The sequence below is a fragment of the Euprymna scolopes genome, chromosome 1 (assembly GCF_053919585.1).
Source record: "Euprymna scolopes isolate OS-2025 chromosome 1, ASM5391958v1, whole genome shotgun sequence".
NCBI lineage: Eukaryota > Metazoa > Mollusca > Cephalopoda > Sepiida > Sepiolidae > Euprymna > Euprymna scolopes.
This window is the reverse complement of record NC_136482.1, coordinates 102,264,497-102,282,505: the sequence shown is the minus strand read 5'-3', so window position 1 is coordinate 102,282,505 and position 18,009 is coordinate 102,264,497. Positions and strand designations below refer to the sequence as shown.

Below are 18,009 nucleotides of genomic sequence, written 5' to 3'. Positions count from 1 at the left end.
TGTAAAGTTTTGATATGAATGTGGAGAACTAAATGCTTTAGTTTCGATTCTAACTGATGGCACCCAAGTTATATTTCTTTTTATAAACTTTTGAAATCACTACTATATATTGGGTACAATATAATAATCAATAGAGAATGGCTCTATAATAACAAATATGAAACCTGTATAAGTTAAAATATATTTAAGCATATTTTACAACTGGGTAATGTCTGGCAGCCTGCTAGTGAAATATATAAAGTGGTTTGAGAATTTACCTTTAATAAAGGATCAGCATGTTCAAGGTACCAGCCAGCAATTGCATGACCTGCTTCATGGTAGGCTACAGTTTTTTTCTCTTCCGGCTGCAAGACCTGGGTCTTCTTTTCCATTCCTGTAGGAAAAATGAAAAAAAAAAATTAAAGGAAAAGATACAATAAATGCAGACAGTAAAAACATTCATTTATTTACATGTTTTTTTTCCTTTCGACTATTGTCCTTGTTATCAATGATATTGACATTAAATGTTGGTTGATGCACCATCCAGTCTTCATTGCATGGTTCATATATATATATATATATATGTACTAGCATGCTGTCCGGCATTGCCCGGTTGTAAAATACACTTAAATGTGCTACTTTAATTCATACTCAACATGTAGTAGTGATTTCAAAAGTTTAAAAAATATGCCTTGGTGTGCCATCAGCTAGAATCAAAACCAAAACATTTACTTCTCTAGCAGTATTCACTACCATCTGAGCTAAGAACACATGCACATCAAACTTGAAAAATTAATACAGTTAAATGTATATTTATGCATGTATAAAGCATTTTAACCCCTTAGCAGCTATTTTTCTGGCTAAAAATCAAATCGATTTTGTTCTGCAGATCCGAATACTGCATATATCAAATTACAAGTTTGTAGACCAAAAATTGACAAAGTAGCTTGATAGAGCCCATTCCTGAGACAGATAAGTTCACTTTTATGCATATAAATTCATGAGTACAATACAGCATAACTTACCAGCAATGACACGTTCACTGGCTTGTTCAAAATGTTTCCATAAAATAGAAACATTCAGATCTCTGGCAGCAATCAAAGCTGCTTCATTGCAAACATTGGCAATATCTGCACCTGTAAACAAAAAAAAAAAGTAAGCTGAAAACATTGCTTTCAAATAACGAAAACTTGTTATGTATTTTATTTGTTTGTACATTTTTAAACTTATTTATTTAAACTTGTTTATTTTGAGCTGATTATTTAAAATTGTTTTATATTAGCAGTCATCTGGGCTGGATCAAGTATTTTTTAAAAATAAATTGTAACTAAGTAATTGCCAATAACATGGTAGAAAAATAACAAATGAAAATTGGTTAGTCAGAAAGCAAAGTTTGATTTGTCATGCTTTTGGGTCTGAGTTTGAAAATCTGATTAAATAACTTTATATGTTAAATAACTACTTTAAAAAAATGATGTCATGAAGACATTTGTTTTATTGCCTGCTTATTTTATCAAACATTGTGTTCATTTGTAGCTTTTAAATATAGAATATCATTTGCTTTGCTTGCTTCACTTAGATCACTATATCACTAACTGCTATGCACAGATTCTTGTCTGTATTAATAATACTACAACCAATTTTTTTTTTTTTTTCAAGCAATTTTTATGCTTGTCATTTTCAACCGTGCCAATTCCTGCTGCTACAGATTGCCCCAAACAGATTACATCTACAAGTGTATGAAATTGTTTTTCTAGTCTTTTACCAGCACCAAATTAAGTATTTTTCAGTTTTATTTCAGTACTATAAAGCTAGGGATCCATGTCTGCTCAAATGTTTCCAATTGCAACACATGGAACAGATCAGAAATGGCATAATCATTGCCAAACAATCAACTTGTATAGACATTAAATGAAGCAACTTTTACATTTTTTCACTGACTTAGGGTCAGAGTCAATTACTCCCAACTTCATTAACAATGGGTTTAATAACTTTCATCAAATCAGTAAGTGAATCAACTTTATTTCTTTTTGAGGAAGTTTTTTTAATATTATTTTTTCTTTTAACCCTTTTGCATTGTATGCTTTATTATCATTTTTTAAAAAATCATTTTTGCGGTTTTTGCCTAGAAGTTTTTTCAGTTTTAGTTTTGTTTCGACCACTGATCCCCATCATTTTCTTGTTACGTTTTTTCTTAATTTATTTTGCACCATATAAAATGGATGTTAAACACTGAATATATTTCTTGTAAGAAAATATTTTACATTTTTAGAAAGAATTAAAAAAAAAAAAAAAAAAAAGGCATATATGTTGATAATATAATGATAAAAAAAGAAAAAAAAAAAAAAAAAAAAAAGACTAACCTGAAAATCCTGGTGTTAATGAAGCCATTTTTCTTGACACTTCCTCTTTATCAAGGTCAGTCTTTAGATTCTTCAAATGTACCTTAAATATTGAGGCTCTGAAAGAATACAAAAAAATTTTGAATAATATATTTGTTAAATCTAGTATGTTACATTATTGTTTACCTCAATTTTAAAATACAAGCATTTAGCAAATATCAATATATAAACAGAGTAAATCACATTTATTAGCTTAAAAGATTATTTTGTAGATACATAAAGTTATTTCTTTAGTTAGTTTCCAGTAATAAGTGTACATCAACTTTTAAAATTGCAAGGCCATAACACTAATAAAAATGTGCACAGTTAAAAAGTTGGATGTAAAATCTGATTAAAAAAATATATTAAAAATAATAAACTAAGTCTGATATTTAGTAATAATACTTATATTCATTGATAAAATTATTTCATTCATTAAGGACAGTTAGCATCAGTTTTTATTAAATTAATGCTTCTCTTTCTTGTGGTTTTGTGTAATATTTAAAAAGTTATTTTATAGAAAGACAAAGTTTAAGAATAACCCTTGTAATTCTACTCACAGATTACATGAATGACCAAAGGAGATCCTATTTATGTTAAACATTGGAATTTGATTTTTTTTTTTTTAATTTGTTTCATAATCTAGGTACAAAAATACGCACCAAAAAATTTTACTTTTGTGTTTGATTTTTTGATAGAAAAAATTAAGGGCATGGGAAGCATCCTTTAACCTTAGTATCTCGATAAAAACAAGAGTCCCATCATCACTGAGTTAGCGTCAGAAAGGGCATCCAGCCTATAAAAAAAATTTTCCTCAATTAAGGAAATGTTTTCGAAAGAAACCCGACCAGAGATAAGTTTGGAAGTAAAAAAAAAAAAACGGACGTTAAACTAAATATTATGATGATGATGATGATTAGAACTTTTTGGCAAATTTCATTTTCAGGTTTGTAAATAGAAATAGACTAGTAATTTTTGGTTCTTATCTTTCTACAAAGTTATTTTATAAACTGGGACCTTTCTCTCTCTCTCTCCTATTTACAAAACATAAAAGGTAAAATAACATAGGAGAGTCATTTATTGAAAAGGGCTTTTACAAATAATTAGTAAATATAATGTTCAACGACTACTGAGTAACTGTTTTACGAATAATATTTAAGCCATTAATTATTATTAGTGTTAATATTATTGTTTTGATGTTATCACTGATATGTAAATATTTGAAAAATTTGGCATTTATTTGTATTAAAATTTAAAAAATTAAACATTTATAAAATTATATCAAACTTTGAGCTGCAAGGATGATAGATCAATTTTTGCTAGATTTGTATAAATTCTTCCTAAGCTACACAATCTTTATCCTTTCTTAACATTGATCAAATGTTTGAAAACATTCCTAGTTTTTCCTTTTCCTAAGCCTTTTAAGAACAATTTCTATAAATTTGAGAACTGAACTTTCGCTAACTAATGCTAAATTTTCCTTTGGTTATCGCAGTAGAACCAAAGTCTAATCACTAAAATATTTTACTTTGGTGTTTATTTCATTATTTTATTTTTTTCCTAAGCTCATATTTTATTAAAACTATTTATTTTTTTTTTTCAATCTAGAAGAGATGATTATAAAATAACAAACTTTGGATAACTGCTACCACTTTTCAAGGAGATTCAATTTATTCCATGAACAAATGCAGAGATAAATAAAGAATTTAGATGAAGTAAACAAGTGAAGATGTGTTACAGTAATATGGATATAAAACCTAATAAACTCTCAGATGAAAAGAAAAACTTTTCAGTGCTATAAAAAAAGAAAAAAAAAAAAAAAAAAATTAATTTATTTCTTTTATAGCACTGAAAGTGACATTCACCCTAGGCGGATTAAACTGGCTTCCCACAAAAGAGGAAGTCTCAAAGGAATATTAAATTTCCAAGCGATCCCCTATCGCATGTATATACCGGCCAGGGGAGATGACAAGATTAGGTTTTGCAGTTCTTTCAGGAAGATGTTGACATCCTCTTATGTACAGCATCTGGTATTCCCAAATGGTAATCCATCTGGTACTGACCAAGCTCAATGTTGCTTAACTTTCGTGATCAAACAAGAACCAGTGTGTCAACGTGATTATACCATATTTAGTGCAATAAAATAATTGAATAAATTAAACGGGTGACTTGCCTGCCTTTTATATCAGGAGCTGGTACAAAAATCTGTCTGTCGAATCTGCCCGGACGGAGGAGGGCTGGATCGAGGATGTCTACACGATTTGTAGCAGCTAATACAACTACACCACTTTGTGTATTGAAACCTGAAAATATGCGCACATATATGTCAACACTTTATTAAATTAACAGCTTGAGAAAGGAAAAAGTTTTCCGAAAATTATCTTAAAAGAAAGTCCTAAAGAAAAAGAATAATAAATAAAAATTTGAGATTTATCTTGCTTCTAAAATCATCCAAAACACTCAGAACCAAATAGTAAGCTTTTATCTGGTAAGTTAAACCAACAATTAACATGGCTGACAAAACATGCAGTTTTCAGAGTGTTAATAATAACTTAAAAGTCCAAAAAATAGACAAAATACTGATAGAAATCCACTTAAGTGTCACAGTAACATTTATTGTGTGTATTTTTATCAGTACTTGTTTTTTTTTGGGGGGGGGGGTATTATTGATGTTCCGAAGACTGCATGTTCTTGTTGGCCACGTTGCTTATCGGTTTAACTTACCAACTTGACTCTACTTATTTTTTGAACCAAATAAATATCTTAAAATACACAAAACTTATCCAGGTCAGTAGAAAAATAACTTATCTTGCCTTTGGTAACATTTATTTGTCATATATTTAAATTTTTGACACTTTTTTGTTTGTTAGCTTCTCTGCTAAATACTCAGAAACACATTTAATGAAAAAAGAATTCAGATTCTTTTTAAGTGATATCTGATGATGAAAATTATCATCATTTAATGAATGATTTTTTGCTTGATTTGGTCATTTTTTTTTTTTTTTACATAGATTTTTAATAACTTCTCCCAAAAAGCAATGAATTTCCTCTTACTTAGATTTTCCAGTCCTGGAGGTAGCACTAACAATTAGGTTACAAATGCATCAAATTAATACCATTTCTTGGTCTTTTATTTTTCCAAGGATCAATGAAGTAAATATTTTATTGGAGGACAAAAATCACTTACCATCCATTTCGACTAAAAGTTGATTTAATGTGTTTTCCTGTTCACTGTGGCCTCCAAAACTGCGACCACCACGTTTTCGCCCAACAGCATCAATTTCATCAATAAATAAAATGCAAGGGGCATTTTTCCGTGCAAGTGAAAACATGTCCCTTACCTGGAAAGAAAGTAGAACAGTAAAAATAAACACTTTTTCTCTTTTTTCATTTTTTTAAATTTTTTTTTTTTTATACTTATTCAAAACCATTTTGAAAATATTTTATAAGCATCAAAGTTTCACTAGTTACTTTGAAAATAAATGTCTGGTTGCAAAAGTTTACATTTTGTTAATATTTAAACAATTTTTACATCACTTTCCTTGTATATAAACCAAGACAGAATCAACAAATTACACAATGCTCTTTGTTTGTTATTTTTAATCACTTTGATGTTTTAGTAGAAAATCCAGCAGTTGGGATAGTAGAAAGACTTTGTATTGACTGACTCCCACCTAATTTGATTTTCTATTGATCAAAAAGGTACATTTACATGACAAAACTCGATCATCATCATCACATTCCATTTAACTTTTCAACGTTAAGGTCATATAAGATACAGGACTTAATTGGCTACAATATGGATCAAATATCACCAAAAGTGTGATTGTTTTTGTGACCTTGAGCTAGACATCCCAAAATTAAATTAGTTCAAAGTTAGATGATGATTAATCAAGCAATAGCCAATCCAGTGTGTCCTTTTTTTTGGGAGCTGAATGCATGTGACAAATTCAACCAAAAACATAACCACCTCCTTGGCAGAAGTAATAAACAAGCTGTTTGACTTAACTGATACATATACACACACATATTAATCCTCAGGTAAAGTAATGAACTACTTACTCGAGATGGTCCCACACCAACAAACATTTCAAGAAATTCTGAACCAGAAACAGTAATAAATGGAACGTGTGCTTCTCCAGCAGTTGCTTTGGCAAGTAAAGTTTTTCCAGTTCCTGGAGGTCCCGTTAGTATGGCACCCTTTGGAATTTTTGCTCCTAAGTCAATGTACTGTTGTGGATTTTTTAAGAAATTCACAAATTCCATGATTTCGACTTTAGCTTCTTCGCACCCAGCAACATCTCTACAAAAAATAAAGGAAAACAAAACCAATGAAGGACTTAAAAATAAATAACTAAAGCTGTGATTTCATTATTTAATGAAATATTCAAGTAAAAATGATATGTTTAAAAAGTTAAACATGTTATTTTTTAATAAATGTATTTAGTAAACGTGTAAATATTATGCATATTAGTATATAACAATTTAAGGTTTTTACGGATAGTCATTTGCAAAACATAAATTAGCATGTATTATACAAAAAAAAAAATTTGATAAATAAAATTTTTTTTAAAAAATGTGTTGGATTAATCATAGTTATGTCCCTTGATGTATGCAAGCACCTAAAGTTAATTCCTTTGTTTATTTCCAAATGAGCATTGTCTGGAGGTAGCGGTTTTAATCCTACTCAAAGCCGGTCAGAGGATTAGTTGGCCAAACTGTAGTGAGATGACAACTATTGAAAGCAGTAATTGCTGTGGATGTAGTTGGAGGATTCTACATTCCTATCCTAACCTGACAAAGGCCAGAGGAATAATTGGCCGAAATGTTGTGAAAACAACAAGTAAAAGATGAGGATAATAATCCAAATAATTCAATAAAATAAATAGATTCATTAAGGACTGTATAAATTTTGTTTAAAATATTTTAAGCCCAAATCTGAAGAAAAAAAAAAGAGAATTTCTTAAATCTGAATTAATTCTACAAGTATTTATGAAAATCAAACTCTTTATATATAAGCTATAATTTGTATCCATCTCTCCTGAACAATAGCCCAGTCTAATAACACTAGACTATATCAGCAGAGATGATGGTGGCTAAATGGTTAAATACACAGACTGACAACCTCAGGTCAATGTCAGGTTCAAATCCAGTTCATCCCACAGTAATTTAGGATGTTGGCAACCTTCACATGGCTCTTGTAAGTATCCTGTGTCTTTCTAGAAATAATTCAAACTAGAAAGATATCTGAGAAACAAATGCCAACAGTAGTCATCGGATTCATGCGAAATGAATGATGCTCAGCAACAGAAACTATGCCAGCAATGGGAATATAAATGTAGAATATTAGATATAGATTTAAGTCTGCAAATGCATTAACCATAAAAACAAAAAACCGGTCAAGAAAAAGCCAGCAACAGAAAAAATAGTACAAATGAAATGAAAAGGCTGGAATAGAACATTCAGAGTAAGCATATATGACATCAGTGCTGTTGACCTTTTAACTAGGAGCAAAGTGACTATCTGTTTCTGATATTTTATCTTTTCTGTCTTCGGTCAGTGAAGAAACTGTTCTAGACTAAAGCAGTTTTTATTTTTGTGCCAATCCAGAGTGCTTTTTTGAGAGCTAAATTTCCTCAAATCAAAAACTGACATTATGTTTAACTTTGCCCTTTTTTTTTTTTTTTTTTTTACATAGGCATCACCACATTATCAAGGCCAAGAGGCCACTCAAGGATAAGGGTTAAAGAGTGTACAGTAGAAATTGGACATTATAGTAATCATTAGTAATGAAAATTTGGTAAAGTTGATAACTTATATGGAACGGCTCATCAAGAACTTATTTACGTTAGACTTGAACACAACCATATTGTAGTCAACTGGAAAGCAGGAAAATGGAAGACGATTCCACAGGTGTGCGATTCTAAGAAAGAAGCTTTGTTCATGGAATCTACGTTTAGGTTTAGGCACAAATAAAGAGTGGGGGGAATTATTGATAGTGTTTTCAGCTAGACGAGTGTTTCTTATGAAAGTTTGGCGAGGGGGACCATAGATTGAAGCTCAGTCGAACACTTTCCATGAAAATAACGATACAGCAGACAAACTTGCAACATCTCTTCTGTGTGATAGAGGTTACAGTGAAGAGAAAAGGACATCTCCCACGAGGCCACGAAGTCTATTTTGAACTCTATCAAGGCAGGACAAGTCCTTTCTAGCAGCTCCTGTGGCAACAGTACTCCATCCTTGGACGTATCTGGCTCTTATATAGATAGAGAATAGCATCAGCAGTGAGATATCTACCGGATCGATAGAAAGATCCCACCATTTTTCCAGCGGCCTTGGCAACAGATTTGATGTACGTGTTCCATTTAAGATCAGGAGTAATGGTCAAGCCAAGAAGTTTGTCAAAACTTGAGGCCTCCTGAAGACGAGAGCCCTTGAGGGAAGACAAGTAAATAGGGATAGTGTCGCTGTTGATTTAGTATTATTAAACTGGGATAGTGTTCAGGAGAGTTGGCCAAACATAAAAGATCATACATATTAAAATTTTGATATTCATAAATACTTTTAGAGAAATCTTTTAAATTAAATCTGTATTGCAGTTACCAAACACACATATGCCTAAAAAACACAAACATAAAATACATGATCTAAAGATATTAGATCATGCCAAATATATTTTGCCATTATTAACCAATAAAGCACTATCACTATCAACCAAGAGAAGAATCTCTTATGTCTACGCAATGTGAAATATGGCAGTGAAACTTGGTCACTATTTGCACTGCATGGAGAGAAATTTTATGAGAATAATAAAAATGTATGTGTAATACGTCTTAAAGATAGGCTTAGTTCTGATGATCTCAGAAGATTAAATCTGGACAATACAGGAAGATGTTTGCAGAAGAGGAAACTTCTATAGAATGGCCACATTGAAAGAATGGATGAGAGTGCTTGGGTCAACAAATGTCAATTGTTAAGGTAGTGGGTTCAGTTCACAAGGGAATGCCAAAGAAAATATGAGAAGAATTGATTTGAGAAAAAGAGGAATGATAAGTCGTCTACCACATACCAGTATCTAAAACGGACGTTCAACCGAATATGAGGATGATGACACTATTGGTGATATAAACTATGCAAAGACAAACAAATATTGTACAGAAAAAAGGTATTTCCATTGTTTTCAGAAAACAATGAGTAAAATTTTACAACTGAAATTTCTGGTAATAAAACTAAAAACTTTATGATGGAAATCTGTTAATCATGATTATTTTGTCATTAATATATATATTTCAAATATAAATTTTTATAATACAAAGCTTTATCAATAGCTCATAGTGTAGGAGCAGAGATATAAATACTTTTATATTATATGAACCACCTTGAATGCAGAGAACAAATTTTACAAATTCAACAAAAAAATTATTTTCCATTCAGAACATACAATTGTTTCGGCCTACCACCAAGATATTTAAAATATTCACAATGTATAGTGTATTTTCTTGGTAAGGCCATTCTCAGTGGTAAAATAATAAAATGGCAATCCCACACAAAAACTATGTTACATTTCAACCAGCAGTAGTTATCATTTCCTACTTCTACCCTGATTATGTAAGCATGAAATTCTAGTGCTTTTTTTTGTATTTTACTTCAGTAAGTTTTAAGGGATCAAGGGGCTCCTTCCTGGAGCTAACACTTGATTCCGTTATGATTTAAATTTATATCCGAGGGCTCTTTTAAGAATAGATACTGTTCCCTTTATGGCTGCTATCTGTATTTTATTACAGCTTGGTCTTCCAGGTATTGCTTCTAAGTATTTATGAAGATTATTTTTTATTAAGCCAGTTGCTCCTATCACAACCGGTATAATGCTGGTCAAAAGGTTTCTTAGGAAAAATAATTTCAAATATAGTAGTGTAAAATTTTTGTATTGAAAGAAAAATAACATTTCCAATATGAAATTTATTAAAAAAAAAAAAAAATACTTGTTGGTGCTGCTTTTTGATGTTTCTGTAAAATAGATTTAATCAGTTTATAGCATGACATTTCATCTTCAATATAAATAAAATAAAAAATGAATAAATATTTGAACATTATTTGAAAAGCAAAATTTACTGAAAACAAAACAAAAAAAAAATTGTTGAAAACATTGGAAAAACAATCACAATTCATATGCTAATGTAAGTAATATAAAACATTTTACTTGAACACAAAATTCTTCCAGTGAGAAATGCTCAATTTTAATACAATAATGTTTACAGTTTTAGGAGACAACACAGAAACTACTTACTTGAATTGAACTCCAATGTCATCTTTCATTATTTTAGCAGTAGTTTGACCAAATCCAAACATTCCACCACCCCCACCACGACCACCAGGGCGGCCACCCTGTCAAAATTAAAAAGCCAGTCACAGTTTAAGAAAGAAAGACTGAGAGTAAGTAAATTTCTCTTTCAAGCTCAAAAGCTGATAAAATTGGTGGCTATCTACAATTTCTGCATAGTTTCCAAAAATTCATCCTGATGGCGGGGGCCACAAGTTAGCCAACTGCAAATCCATATCAAAGATTAAAACTTCCCCTGAAAATAGAGCCACCTGTAGGTTGTGGGTGACAACCTGTGATGTCTTAGGATGGGATTCCAATGGTTGAACCATTCTTCCACTTTGACCTTTACTTCAGCTAGATGAATATTCAGTTTGGCTACCAATATCTATATATATAAAAATGTAAAGTTGGTTCGTTCTAAACAAATAAAACCATGTTTATACGTTACCAATTTATTTGAAATTTTCAGACAACCCATTTTTAGAGTCGAGGTATGTTTTTATGTTATTAAAATAAATTTACCTAATTAAAATTAAAATATTAAATAAAATAAATATATTTATTTAATCGTTTCTGCGTATCTGTTCTGTTGATAAAACTGAACTTCCGGTTCGATTCATTTCACAGCCACGAATTGACGAAAGGTTTAATTTTCTGTTAACTCGATAAGTAAAAAAAAAAAAAAAAAAAAAAAAAAAAAAAACATATTTCATTTGTTTATCTTCCAAATTTTTTAATTTACACATCTTTTCTTTATTATATAAGGCCAAAAAAAAAAAAAAAGTTTGTTGCTTGCTTTTGAGTTTTTTTTTTTTATATATAAGATTACTCATGCAGAGAGTGATCCGTGCTGAAATAATGTTATTATTTAAAAAGTCATTCTTAACATGGGGAGGTAAGGATGTTTTGTACCTATTCTGTACTTTAACCTTACAATTGAATAAATAAAAAAAAAAAACATATCGTAAAACGTTATTTAAACGTGGAAATATGATTTTAAAAAAAAGCGCGGATTGCTCTCTGCATTAGCACCATTTTTATTTATTGCTGTTGTTTCACGAATTTTCGGCCAACTATTCCTCTGGCCTTCATGAAAAGAAGTCCTTTTATAAATGTTCAGTAACTTTTTCCTTTTATTATTCTTAAAGAGTAAAACTTTTCTTATTCATGAAAGGAGTTAAGCCTACGTAAATAAATAAATGTTTGTACACGTGACAAATTATCAATAAATGGTTTAGTTACTTTTTTAAAAAAATGTTTGTAAAAGTGCGAAAGGCGACGTTGTTGTACAAACATTACTCCCATGCTTAATTTCTATACTTATAGGTTTTTGGAATTTTTTTTCACTGGATTATTATTGATTGGACACTAATTAAACAGATTATTAAAAAAAAAAAAAAAAATGTAAAAAAGAAATCATTATTTCGACATTTGAAAGTGGTGCTCACTTTTTAGTTACAACGTTCTGATAAATCAGTCACCCATTTTGTAAGCAATAAAAACGCGGTATATCAAAACCATAGAAAGTAAAAATAATGAGTCTCTACCGCATTTGTAAGTCAGAAATATATTTGTTTCTCAAAGAAAAAAAAAATAGAGAGAACAGGACTTTTTTTATTGTTTTCATGAAAATAAAGTTTCGAGATTTTTAATTATTTTTTTTTTTTTTACTTATTTAGTCAGTTTGTGGTTTTTTTGTTTTTTTTAAATTGTTTTTGTGAAAGGTGAGTTTTTTTTCAAAACTTTTGTTTTGTTTCTTTTTAATTTTTTAAAGTATTATAAATTTCACTAACATGCTGGAGAAATGTTTAATAATTTGGTATTTTTTTAGATTAGGTCCACCTCCACAATTTTCCTTTCAAGGACGACATTTATAGGTTTCCGAGTATGCTGAACACGCAAATTGCATTGAAATTTTGCGGAAATAAATAGTTGTATTATGCATTGTATTCTTCGGCGGCCATCTTTTTACGTGCACACGCGCCATAAACAAATACACACACGTAAAAAAGATGGCCGCCAAAGATTACAATGCATAATACAACTTTTTATATCTTGATAACTACTTATTTCTGCAAAATTTCGATGCGATTTTCATATTCAGCATAGTCGAAAACCATTTCAAGTCGTCATTTAAAAGAAAATTGAGGAGGTGGACCTAATCTAAAAATTTACCAATAATTTTTAATCCCGTGCACCTCCCGATACATTGCTTCGTCAACATGCGACCATTTTATATCTCCCGAAGACACTTCCGTATTTAGAAAAAAAAAAAATAAATAAATAAAAAGTGACCGATTTACCAGAACGTGGTAACTAAAAAGTGAGTATCCCTTTCAAATGTTGAAATGATTTTTTTTTTTTTTTTCAATTTTTTTTCATAATCTGGTTAGTGTTCAATCAATAATAATCCAGTGAAAAAATTTCAAAAAACCTATCAGTATAGAAACTCCACCACGTAAGTAAATAAATAAAAAATGTTACGTGCACATGCGTTAGCCTTGACTAGGGGGGTACTAAGGGAACGACCATTAATTCTGCGGGTCACCATGGAACTCAACGCCCAAGGAGTATCAAAATAGTTTTCATGATATGAAGAAATTTTTTTTTTCCGAAAAGTGGGTGATCACTTTTCCATCTAAATTTAACTTAAAATGAGCACCCACTTTCTGGCCACCTGAGGAAGGGGCATTTATTTTCGTGTTTATTGGCTTAAAGTTTTTTTTGACAAGGCAGTTTGGTACGCGAATGCATATTTAACAGTTTTCGTTTATGCTCACGCATAGCATAAACAAAGGCTACGTCTGTGAAATGGAAAATAGTCCCAGAGTTCAGGGGTTAATACCATGCAAAAGAAATCAAACAAAAAGACTTTTTAGCCAAGAAACACACAGAAAGAAAAAAAAAATAGCATCCATTTTTTTTCTATCGAATTCATTTGCTGTTTTTATTGAAAACTATTTTCCCCCGGATTTTTGATATAATTTTCCATTAAGGGCTGTGCGTCTCACGTTCGTAAATAACAAAATTTTTTTTGTAGATTTTGGTGTGCTAAAAACGAATCTGCAAACCGTTTCCGTCACAAAAAAATAGTTTTTATGATATGAAGAAATTACTTTTTCGAAAAAGTGGCGATCACTTTTCCATGTAAATTTAACTTAAAATGAGCACCCACTTTCTAGCCACCTGAGAGAGGGGGGATTTTTTCCCATGTTTATTGGCTAAACAGCTTTCGTTTATGCTTAAGCATAGCGTAAACGAAGGCTACGGCTGTTAAATGGAAAATAGTCCCAGAGTTCAGGGGTTATTACCATGCAAAAGAAATCAAACAAATAACTTTTTAGCCAAGAAACAGAAAAATGCCCCTCTCTCAGGTGGCCAGAAAGTGGGTGCTCATTCTAAGTTAAATTTACATTGAAAAGTGATCACCCACTTTTCGAAAAAGTAATTTCATGAATGTCATGAAAACTTTTTTTTTGCTACGTAAACGGTTTGCAGATTCGTTTTTAGCACACCGAAATCTACAATAAAATATTTCGTTATATATGAACGTGAAACGGGCCTTAAAGTAAAATAATACCGGATTTTTTTGAGCAGATTTGCCGTTTAGTTGTACAAATATCCTCAAACCAGGTAATCACTAAAAGGGATTTTTAAAAGTCGTCACCTGTATCGAGCAAAAGTTTAAAACCACCGATTATATGCCAGCCTACATCATGGTAACATATATTGAGTGAGTTCCTAACAGTATTTTTAGTTTAAACTCATTTTCCCAAAATTTCCCCAAACTTAACGTGTTCGATACAGTCTGCCGCCATTTGTATTTTTCAGATATACCGATAAACATTTTACATTACATAAAAACACTAAACAATTATCCAATTAGGTAGAAACGTAAATTACCTTAGCTTTGCTTTCATTTCTTTGTTTTTGGACGATTTTTTTGAATCTGTGTATAGTAAACCCCCCCTCCCCCCACCATCAACCAAATATTAATTACTAAATCACATTTTTTTAAACAACAACAAAAAAAAAAGCATTTAGCGTTTCAACATTTTTGCTACGTTCGGCTTCATCCACTGATTGTTGGTCAAGTTCAAAACATGAATGATTGACAGAAACTCTCGAGGATCCAGATCAAATTCTGCAAGAGTACCATTTTTTTCAGTTTCGCCTTCTTTTTCACTTTTTGCAGTGGATTGCTGTACTAATATAAGAAACATGCATTTTCTCTTTTATTAAATTTTTCCATTACACCAAATTGAGCCACTGCAACGCGTGGCAGGGTACAGCTAGTATATATATATATATATATATAGATAGATCTAATATATAAAAGTCTGTCTGTCTCCATATTTTAAAACTATCTTTTTCAAAACTAAAAGTTACAGAGCGATACTAGGGCCTCAAATGATTAGATTTTTTACAGGCCATTCTTTCATGGGTCTTTAGCTAGTTAAAATACTTTTTAAGGGGTCAAAAATGGGTCAAAATTGAAAAAAATTGTTATATATTTTGTAAATTCAACTTAGTTTTATTTTTAAATTTTTAATCAGTTCATATGCGTGTCACGTTGGTACAGTCGTAACGTCATCAGCTTTGAATGCTACAGTTTTGCTTTTGGTTTAGATTTTAGCTGATGGCACCCAAATACTTTTTTTTTTTAAAAACTTTTGAAATCACAACTCTATAATAATATATACAAAATCAGGAAAAATTAAAATATATTTAAACAGATTTAAAAGGGCAAAGATAGGCGCTCCCCGACTAGTAATATATATATATATATATATATATATATATATATATATATATATATATATATATATATATATAGTCTAAAGAAGCTTTGAATAAAAAAAGGCAAAAATAAAAATAAAGAATGCAGTTTAAATTCCTGGAAGGAAAAAATATATTAACTATAACCTATCGCAGACTTAGCACCCACATAATCCAACTTCTAAAATGTTTATAATGACAAAAGAGAATTCATTTATATAAGAATGAAGAAAGAAAAAAAAAAAAGCCTTTACTAAAATTATTAAATAGAAATAGACTTAGCATTTGCATAAGCCGATTTCGCAAAAGTCTTCAATTTTAAAACAAAATTTAACTACATGAGGATGAAAAAGAAAACCTTAACTAAAATTTTGTAAATAGAAAATGGGGATCATCAGCTGCTTACCATGTGTGTGTGTGTGTGTGTGTGTGTGTGTGTGTGTGTATATATATACTATCGCATTTGAATTTTTTGCAAATAAGTATTTTTCTGGGTATTAAGTGAAAATATTGCGCGTACAACAATAGCCACCACTTATAACATAAAGAATTACATTACTTAATACCCAGGAAAATTACTTATTTGTAGAAAATTTAAAGGTGATATTTGTTTTCAGCACACCTGAAAACTTCTAGAAAAGTTTTTTTGAGGTAGATTCTGTATTGGTCTATCAGGTTGCAATTACCAAATAAACACCACCCCTAAAATAAAAATAACAGACACCACCTCTAAAATAAAAATAACAGACACCACCCCCTCAAAAAAAAAAAGTAGCTAAAAAGTGGATGTTCATTTTACGTTAAATTAATAAGGAAAAGTGATATCCCACTTTTTGAAACTATAACTTTCCTGAAATTTTAAATGTTATTTTTGTTTCCAGCATCCTCAGAAACCTATTATAATGATAATTTTAAAGGATTTTTTGTGGGAGTAAATATACTGCACCTTTACCAAAACATTTTATGACTGTAAAAAAGTGCCAAAAATAGCCTCTGGATAATGGATGATCCCCTTAATTAGTGACCTTAAGAGCAAATGTCACATAGTCCACTACACAATTCAGGTCATTACTTTTCCAACTAGCTTTCACTTGTTAAATTCTGATCAATAGACGCTGAGATTTGTAACTTACAAAATTGCTAAAAAAAGGTGGTATATATATATATATATAGGTAGCGGAAAAAGGAAAGAATATACTTATTTAGTCATAACACATTGATGTATCGTTCTGGACGTGCTGCTGAAAATGTAAGCCGTATTCTTAAGACAACCAAATTATATTCCACATATTTTACATGGTTGCGACTTCTTTTGCTCTCGGAGCGCACGCCATTTCCTTTTGGTTATTCCATCCCATTGTCTTCCCACCAAATGCTACCATGACCGTTTGTTTTCATACATAAAGTAAATTTCACAATGTATAAAGATTATTTGATACTGGAGATATTCATAATTGTACCCTATTTCCAAAAGAGGGGAGATCTAACATATGAGAAATATTTGGAATCAAGTCTCCCTTTGCTGTTATTTCAGATCATTTGAAACCATAGTGGCAAGTTTTAGTCTTCCCTCCATCAAGGCCAAAGGTTTGGGGGAAATATATATTTCTTTTCATGCCAATTAAAAATAAGTCACATCAGTTAAATTGATATGAATTTAGTTTTATCGGGGGAAAGATTGTACACATTTTAAAGAAAAATTTCAATTTTTTTTATTTATTTAGAATCATAATTCTTCGCAATTAAAAATCAGTTTTTAGATGATATTATGAAGGAAAGAAAGAAAAAAAAAAAGAGAGAAAAAATGATCTCTTAATAAAAACATTGTATTTGCCACTAAATTTTGTGACGTGGTATTGAATCAAACAATAAGTATGCATGCACAACATCAATGTTAGATTCATTTAAGTCAGAAATCCAGTCATTCTGATCTGGTAGCACCAGAAAAAGAAATATTCATACCCCAAACCCTTTCAGCCACTAAAAAGAAATTCCTTTAAAAACAAAGTACAATATGTAAAAAAAAAAAAAAAAAAAAAAAAAAAAAAGAGTACCTGTAACATATTTGAAGATCTGCGTATAATCCATACGAGTATTGCGATAGGCAAGATGATGTTAATAGCTGAATAAGCAACAGATGCTCTGAAATCACACAAATTAATATCAATAATTGAATCATAAATAACCAAATTTAGTTTTCATTTAAGTGTCAATTCTTTATCAAACAACTGTTTTGCATGTTCAGTTTCTGAACATTTTATAATTATTATGTTGTCAACTAGATTAGATTTAGATTTATTTACAGTTTGTTACTTTAAGTGCTATTCACCTGCTGTTGATAATGTGAACATATATTGCTGATTGGAAAAGTTTTTAAAGAAAAAACAAACAAACAATGCAATTTTTTAACGCCTTTAAATAAATGATTTATTTTAAAGCATGAATTTTCGAAAGAATGTGTCTGTAACAGACATTTTTTTTTTTTAGTGACATTAATCACCTAATATTAGTAAGTCTGTTAGATGGGTTCAACAGTCACAATTT

At 30.4% G+C, this 18,009-nt stretch overlaps 1 protein-coding gene across 1 annotated transcript in view; it reads right to left on the bottom strand.

The window, feature by feature from the left end:
• Positions 1-18,009, bottom strand: part of LOC145260660 (mitochondrial inner membrane m-AAA protease component AFG3L2-like) — a 67,579-nt gene that overhangs the window by 10,852 nt on the left and 38,718 nt on the right. Inside the window, exons 7-14 of the mRNA XM_080119049.1 lie at positions 17,520-17,607; positions 10,651-10,748; positions 6,423-6,663; positions 5,548-5,701; positions 4,534-4,663; positions 2,343-2,440; positions 1,005-1,115; positions 258-373 (exon numbers count right to left, since the gene is read on the bottom strand). Coding sequence (XP_079975175.1) covers positions 258-373; positions 1,005-1,115; positions 2,343-2,440; positions 4,534-4,663; positions 5,548-5,701; positions 6,423-6,663; positions 10,651-10,748; positions 17,520-17,607 — 1,036 coding nt within the window. The remainder of the gene's footprint in view (positions 1-257; positions 374-1,004; positions 1,116-2,342; positions 2,441-4,533; positions 4,664-5,547; positions 5,702-6,422; positions 6,664-10,650; positions 10,749-17,519; positions 17,608-18,009) is intronic.